Genomic DNA, 8,773 nt, shown 5'->3' on the forward strand with positions numbered 1-8,773 from the left:
AGGGAGGTGGTTCATTATTTGTCCTTAAAAACCTTGTCTAACAGAAACCCATCAGCCTGGATATTGAATGATTATTTGAGTCTGGATTGGTTTTCCATGTTCCCACTGAACCATCTTAGTCACAGACCTATGTAGCAGAGAAACTGGGCCTTCAACCCATGTCATAAGGTCATAAATGATAGGGGCAGAATTAGGCCATTTGGCCCATCAAGTCCGTCATTCAATCATGGCTGATCTGTCTCATCCCATTGCCCTGTCTTCTCCCCTTAACCCCTGACACCTAGGCTAATCAAGAATCTACCTATCTGTGCCTAAAAATTATCTTAAGATAACTTGTATCCTATATCATGGCTACTGTTTGGGGGCCTGTAAATAACTCCCATTAGGACCTTTTTACCCTTACAATTTCTCAGCTCTACCCACAATGACTCATCTTCTAATCCTATGCCACCCCTCGCTAAGGACCTAATTTCATTCACTAACAGAGCTACCCCACCCCCTCTACACACCCGTCTGCCTTTTCGTTAGGACATATAACCTTGAATATTCAGGTCCCAGCTCCGACTATCTTACTGCCACTGAGTTGAGAAGAACCTTTTTCACCCAGAGAGTTGTGAATTTGTGGAATTCTCTGCCTCAGAAGGCAGTGGAGGCCAATTAACTGGATGACATTAAAAAAGAGTTAGGTAGAGCTCTAGGGGCTAGTGGCATCAAGGGATATGGGGAGAAAGCAGGCACAGGTTACTGATTGTGGATGATCAGCCATGATCACAATGAATGGCAGTGCTGGCTCAAAGAGCCAAATGGCCTTCTCTTGCACCTATTTTCTATGTTTCTAGCCATGTCTCTGTATTTCCCATAAGATCATACCTACCAATTTCTAACTGTGTTACAAGCTCATCCACTTTGTTTCTTATACTATGTGCAATTAAATATAACACTTTAAATTCCGTTTTCACCTCCCCTTCTCTCACACCAGTCTCGATTTTACCTGACCTTACTCTCTTATCCCTTCTTAAACTTTCCGTTCTATTCCTTCTGGAGACTTCTGTAACATTTCCTGCACTCTCTTTCCCTTTTACTTCGAAATTGTCAACCTCAAACCCCACTATTTAGTTTAAAGCTCTATCCACGGCCCTGGTTATACAGTTTGCCAGGAGTCTAGTCCCAGTCAATGTTCTTGTTGACCATTGAGAATTCATCTCTACTAATTCAGCACTTGGTCAGCACTCCACAGAGGCTTAAAGATCAAAGAGCTCTTGTACCTTCTCTCTCTCTACGACCGTCTTTAATTGTTATGTGCATTAAAAATGGGACAATTAAATTCTTACTTGGAACAGCATGGCAGCACAGTACTCATTTTAAGACAAGAAACCAAAAAAAAATCAATAAATGATACCCCAATATTAGTGCAATGCACATATCCTTGTGCAATAAAACCCAAGAGTCCGGGTTTTGAATCATAGAGTGAAACATCGGCCCATCTTGCCCACACCAGCCAACATGGCCCAGCTACACTATTCCCACCTGCCAGCCTTTTGTCCATATCCCTCCAAACCTGTCCTCTCCATGTGCCTGTCCAACTGCTTCTTAAATGTTGAGATAGTCCCTGCCTCAACTACCTCCTCTGGCAGCATGTCCCATACATCCACCACCCTTTGTGTGAAAACGTTACCCCTCAGAGTCCTATTAAATCTTTTCCCCTTCACCTTAAAATTATGTCCTCTGGTCCTCAATTCACCTACTCTGGGGAAGAGACTCTGCACATGTACTCAATCTATTCCTCTCATGATCTTCCGGACTCACCCAACATTGGGAACATGTTTCCTGCCTCAAGCATGTCCAATCCCTTAATAATCTTATATGTTTCAATATGATCCCCTCTCATCGTTCTAAATTCCAGTGTATACAAGCCCAGTCGCTCCAGTCTTTCAACATACGACAGTCCCGCCATTCCAGGAATTAACCTAGTGAACCTCCGCTGCACTCCCTCAATAGCAAGAATGTCCTTCCTCAAATTTGGAGACCAAAACTGCACACGGTACTCCAGGTGCGGTCTCACTATTGCCCTGTACAACTGAAGAACGACCTCTTTGCTCCTATACGCAACTCCTCTTGTCATGAAGGCCAACATGCCATTAGCTTTCTTCACTACCTGCTGTACCTGCATGCTTACTTTCAGTGACTGATGAACTAGAACACCCAGATCTCTTTGTACTTCCTAACTTGACACCATTCATATAATACGTACTCCAAAGACGTACAGGTATGTAGGTTAATTGGCTGGGTAAATGTAAAAATTGTCCCTAGTGGGTGTAGGATAGTGTTAATGTACGGGGATCGCTGGGCGGCACGGACTTGGAGGGCCGAAAAGGCCTGTTTCCGGCTGTATATATATGATATGATATGATATGATAATAATCTGCCTTCCTGTTCTTACCACCAGTGGATAACCTCACATTTATCCACATTAAACTGCATCTGCCATGCATCTGCCCACTCACACAACCTGTCCAAGTCAGCCAATCTCCCATAACCACTGTAGCATTACATTTGTGACATGCCAATTTTAACTCTTGATTCAACTTGAACCCTATATCCAGGCTACTGTTTGGGGGCCTGTAGATAATTCCCATTAGGGTCTTTTTACCCTTACAATTCCTCAGTTCTGTCCATACTGATTCTACATCTCCTGATTCTATGTCACCCCTTGTAAGGGACTGAATATCATTTGTTACCAACAGAGCGACCCCACCCGCTCTGCCCACCTCTCTGTCTTCTCGATAAGTCGTATACCCCTGAATATTCAGCTCCCAGCCCTGGTCCTGTTGCAGCCATGTCTCTGTAATTCCCACAACATCATACTTGCCAATATCTAATGAGCATCAAGCTCATCCACTTTATTTTTTAGTCCTGCTTTTCAGTCTGCTTCCTAACTCTCTAAACTCACTTTGCAGAACCTCCTTCCTCTTCTTCCCGAAGTCGTTCATGCCCACGTGCACAACTACCTCTGGCTGTTCACCTTCCCTCTCTAGGATTTTCTGAATTCAGTCTGTGACATCTTTAACCCTCGCACCAGGAAGGCAACAGACCATCCTCAAGTCTCGCCTGCCGCCACAGAATTTCCTGTCCGCACCTCGGACAAAAGAGTCACCCACTACTCTGGCCCTGCCCGACGTCGGTCTCCCCGGTCGAGTCTCATTGCCAGGATTGGAACCACCGACCTGTCTGCCGCTCGGACTGGAAGCGTCTTCTGCTCCCAAGAGGGCATACCCGTTTTCATTCGGCACAGCCACCTGGTCTCCTGCTCTCCACGTTTACTCCCTTTCCTCACAGTCACCCACCTTCTCTCTTCCTGCATCCTTGGTGTGACAACCTCACTGTAGGTCCTGTCCAGGAAGCTCTCGTTGTTCCGGATGGCCCCGAGGTCATCCAGCTGCTTCTCCAATTCCCCAAAACGGTCATTCAGGAGCTGCACCTGGACACATTTACTGCAGGTGGCGTCTCCAGAAGCTCCATTGGTGTCCCTGACCACCCACAGGAAAACACACTGCACCAACCTGCCTGCCATTTCTTCAGTGGACAAAAAAATCACAAGTTTCAAATCAGGTGTAGCCTCCTCACGGAAGACCCTTGAGCCAATGACTCGCACTTTACTCACAAGGCACTTACCTTGACAAGTCACCTACAACAGGACCCCACCACTGGCCATATCTTCCCATCCCCTCCCCTCTCTGCATTCCGCAGAGACCGTTCCCTCCGCAACTCCCTGGTCCACTCGTCCCTTCCTACCCAAACCACCCTAACCCCGGGCACTTTCCCTTGCAACCGCACGAGATGCAACACCTGTCCCTTTACCTCCCCCCTCAACTCCATCAAAGGACCCAAACATTCTTTCCAGGTGAGACAGAGGTTCACCTGCACCTCCTCCAACCTCATCTATTGCATCTGCTGCTCTAGATGTCAACTCATCTATATCGGCGAAACCAAGCGCAGGCTCGGCGATCGCTTCGCTGAACACCTGCGCTCGGTCCGCATTAACGCCACTGATCTCCCGGTGGCCCAGCACTTCAACTCCCCCTCCCATTCCCAGTCTGACCTCTCTGTCATGGGCCTCCTCCAGTGCCATAGTGAGGCCCGCCGGAAATTGGAGGAGCAGCACCTCATATTTCGCCTGGGCAGTTTGCGGCCCGGTGGTATGAACGTTGACTTCTCCAACTTCAGATAGCTCCTCTGTCCCTCCCTTCCCCTCCTCCTTCCCAGATCTCCCTCTATCTTCCTGTCTCCACCTATATCCTTCCTTTGTCCCACCCCCGACATCAGTCTGAAGAAGGGTCTCGACCCGAAACGTCACCCATTCCTTCTCTCCCGAGATGCTGCCTGACCTGCTGAGTTACTCCAGCATTTAGTGAATAAATCGATTTGTACCAGCATCTGCAGTTATTTTCTTATACTTACCTTGACAAGGCCGCTACCTGACAGGTCGCCCCCCCCTTGAGCAAGCCTTGCTTATATTTGCTGTCAAATGAACTAATGGCCAATTTACCAATTTTCTGATTTAATTGCTCAGCTAATCCCCACACCCACTCCTAACCTGCCTTCCTCTGATGGCTCTGTGCAAATAGACAATAGGTGCAAATGGCTCCTACACACACTGCGACTGAGGGAGACACAGACCGTGAAGCAGAATGATTCAGTGTATACATATCCTGAGAACTCTACAAACTCGCAGTCAGTTTAATCGAACACAACTATATTTAAAATTCATGAAGGATAGAATTGTGCTTCCAAATCCAGTAGTGAACCACCCCTCAATGTTCCTAATAACCAGGGTCCAATCCTGGACGTGACGAACAACAGCACTGACTGTGAACTGATGGCTGCAGTCACCTGTGAACTTGCGGAGTCTCGGCAGCTGCAGTGTTCAGATCCCGTGTACATACCGAACAATCAACCTTTGTGTTCAGCATGAGTCCATTGGTGTCTCAACTGGTGAGTTGACTGAGTGAATCCCTTCCCGCACTCGGAGCAGGTGAACGGTCTCTACCCATTGTGCACTCGCTGGTGAGTGAGCAGTCTGGATGACCGTGCAAATCCCTTCCCACACTCCAAGCAGGTGAATGGCCTCTCCCCTGTGTGTGTTCCCTGGTGCATCAGCAAGTCGCATGGTCGACTGAATCCCTTCTCGCACTCGGAGCAGGTGAACGGCCTCCTCCTGTATGTATTCGCTGGTGTCTCCGCAGGTACAATGATCGACTGAATACTTTCCCGCATGCGGTGCAAGCGCACGGTCTCTCCCCAGTGTGAAGTTGCTGGTGTGTCAACAGCTTCGATGAGTCTGTGAATCTCTTCCCACACTCAGCACAGATGAATGGTCTTTCCCCTGTGTGAACCCGCTGGTGGGTCTGTAGACTAGATGACCGGCTGAATCCTTTCCCACACTCAGCACAGATGAATGGTCTTTCCCCGGTGTGAATCCGCTGGTGGGTCTGTAGACTAGATGACCGACTGAATCCCTTCCCACACTCAGAGCAGGTGAACGGTCTCTCCCCGGTGTGTATTCGCTGGTGCGTCTGCAGGCCGGAAGAATGACTGAATGCCTTCCCGCACTCAGGACAAGCATACGGTCTCTCCCCAGTGTGAATTCGTCGGTGTGTCAGAAGGACCGATGACCGAGTGAACCTCTCCCCACAATCCAAGCAGATGAATGGTCTCTCCCCGGTGTGAACCCGCTGGTGGGTCTTCAGACAAGATGACCGCCTGAATCCCTTCCCACACTCAGAGCAGGTGAACGGTCTCTCCCCGGTGTGAATTTGTTGGTGTATCAGAAGGGCTGATGACTCAGTGAACCTCCCCCCACACTCAGAGCAGATGAACGGCCTCTCTCCAGTGTGAGCACGCTGGTGGATGAGGAGTTTGACTGATTGTGCAAATTCCTTCCCACACTCAGAGCAGGTGAATGGTCTCTCCCCGGTGTGTATTCGCTGGTGCGCCAGCAGGCCGGACGATCGGCTGAATGCCTTCCCGCACTCAGAGCAAGTGTACGGTCTCTCCCCGGTGTGAACCCGCTGGTGTGTCAGAAGGGCCGATGACTGAGTGAACCCCTTCCCGCACTCAGAGCAGATGAACGGCCTATCTCCGGTGTGAACACGCTGGTGAATGAGGAGTTTGGATGATTGTGCAAATCCCTTCCCACATTCGGAGCAGGTGAAGGGTCTCTCCCTTGAGTGAACCCACTGGTGGATCTTCAGATGAGATGGCCGGTTGAATCGCTTCCCACATTCAGAGCACGTGAATGACCTCTCAATGGAGCGAACTGTCTGGGGTCTCATCTGGTCAGATGACTGAGTGGATCCCTTAATGCACCTGGAGCACGGGGTGATATCTCCCTGTTCGAACCCACTGGTCAGTAAAGGAGATGACCGGCTAATCACTTTTTTTCTTCTTTCAAAAGTTGGAAAATCTTTGGAATTTTGTGCCAATGAGATCTCGAAAGTCTCAACCGTCAGTTGCGTTCCAAACTCGTTCACAATCTGTCCGTCCGTGGACTCGACGCAGTGGAAGTAATGGCGGCCTAATCACCCACAATGCGACAGAGAAGGCGGCCTAATTACCCACAATGCGACAGAGAAGGCGGCCTAATTACCCACAATGCGACAGAGAAGGCGCCCTATTCTGACAGCGCATCTGCGCCGCCCTGGAGTCAGTCCGCGGAGCCTCGGGTGAATTGGTCCTTAACCCGTTGACTCGCTGTGTTGTGGAGCTCAGCCGCGGGTGCTCCTCGGCGTTGCCTAAAACTGCGGCCCAGCGCTCGACTGACCCGCCGATGAACTTATCCGTGGACGCCAGAACTGCGCGGCGCGAGGCGTCACGTCCGGCGTCTCTGCCCTGTGACACCAGCGGCCAGGGACCTACCGCCCCGTGGCATCTGGGTAATGTAGTCTTCATGTTCCAAACTTGCATTTAAGGAGCGCTTTGCGCTACTTTACAACCCGTAGTTGCATTAATGTGAGAAATTGCGCGCCACACTCCCTCCCGGGCAAGGGCAATACACTGGCGCAGTTGCTCACAGCACTCACAGCAGATAGACTCAAAATGCTGGAGTAATTTAGTGGGACAGGCAACATCTCTGGGTAGAAGGAATAGCTCAGTCTGAAGAAAGATCTCGACCCAAAACGTCACCGAGCATGAATGGGTGGTCGATGGGCGGCGTGGACTAGGTCGCAGGGTCAGTTTTCTGTACCTCTAAGCTAAATAGAACAAAGTGACAGGATTTGGAAGTATGAAGAGTTGAAGAGTAAGTATTGTTTGTGACCAAGGGAGCAATGTCCCAGCTGTCATTAAAACAGTTGGAGGGAGGAATAGTTTGTGTACAGAAAGGGCAGACTTCCCTGAGGAATGCTGCCCCTCGGATGTGAACGCTACAGGACAGAAATATTTTCTACCCAAAGCCTTGACAATTATTTTCTCTCCACTGATGCTGCTTGACCTGCTGAGTTCCTCCAGGCGATTGCTACAAGAACCCCTCGGCTCAACTCATGCTTATCTCTACCTTAATCATTTTGTCTGCCATCGGACACTATTCCTTTCCCTCTTTTGTATCCCAGTACTTCTCCAGTGCCTTTTAAACACTAATTGCCACTGCCTCCTCACTTCATTTGGCAGCTTATTCTGCAGAGCTTCATAGAGTCATACAGCACAGAAACGGGCCCTTCAGCCCAGCTTTCCCTTGCCAATGAAGATGTCCCATCTACACTTGTCCCACCTGCTCGTGTTTGACCCTTCCAAACCTTTCCTATTCATGTGCCTGTCCAAATGTCTTTTAAATGTTGTTATAGTACCTGCCTCAAGAGCACTAGCATCTCCGGCTGCTGGAGGAGGCGGGGGGCATGCTGACGGTGGTCAAGTGCCATAATGTTGGTGGAGTCGGCCGCAAGAAGCCCTACAGCAGCCGGGTGAATGAGTGAATTGAATAAAGAGTTGTGGTGGAAGGAACTTGTGGTCTCACACTGAACTAGGATAATGCCCACTTCATTATCCAGAGCTGTCAGGCTTTAAAGTGAGAGTTTAAGAAATTGCATATTTCCTTGGGCCTAGATCGGACTTTGCGAGATGGCTCTGGAATGTGGCACTCTGTATGTGCTCTTCTGGAATAGGATCTGTTGTGCTTGGGCATGGGATGATTTGACTGGGAGCATGCAGAAAATGCTTTTCCCTTTATCTTGTTACATTTGACAATAATAAACTAAAGATGCGCTACATTGCTGAGAACTACATTCTGTGCTCTGTATCTTCCCCTTTGCTCTATCAATTGTACTTGAGTTTGGACTGATTATCTATGTATGGTATACATTATCTGATCGATTTAGATAACATGCAAAACAAATCTTTTCATTGTCCCTCAGTGCATGTGACAATAATAAACCATCTAAACTAAACTAAACTTTTTCATAGATACATGGACAATAGGTGCAGGAGTAGGCCATTCGGCCCTTTGAGCCACCAATGTGATCATGGCTGATCATCCACAATCATTACCTTATTCCTGCCTTATCCCTATATCCCTTGATTACGCTAGCCCTAAGAGCTCTATCTAACTTTCTTTTGAATGCATCCAGTGAATCGGCCTCCATTGCCTTTTGAGGCAGAGAATTCCACAAATTCACAACCATCTAGGTGAAAAAGTTTTCCTCATCTCACAGACCAACATTCATAGATCCTCCACTCATAGACCAACAATTTCATCTGAAGTATTCATCACAAATTAAGTAAA

General features: G+C 48.6%; 1 protein-coding gene across 1 annotated transcript; it reads right to left on the bottom strand.

Moving 5' to 3' along the window:
* Positions 1 to 4,528: 4,528 nt before the first annotated feature.
* On the bottom strand, positions 4,529 to 6,768 carry LOC144609441 (uncharacterized). Its single transcript, XM_078427920.1, has one exon. The coding sequence runs from the start codon at positions 6,330 to 6,332 to the stop codon at positions 5,154 to 5,156; it is 1,179 nt and encodes a 392-aa protein (XP_078284046.1). The 5' UTR covers positions 6,333 to 6,768; the 3' UTR covers positions 4,529 to 5,153.
* Positions 6,769 to 8,773: the final 2,005 nt, after the last annotated feature.

Source organism: Rhinoraja longicauda, chromosome 34 (genome assembly GCF_053455715.1).
Source record: "Rhinoraja longicauda isolate Sanriku21f chromosome 34, sRhiLon1.1, whole genome shotgun sequence".
Lineage (NCBI taxonomy): Eukaryota > Metazoa > Chordata > Chondrichthyes > Rajiformes > Arhynchobatidae > Rhinoraja > Rhinoraja longicauda.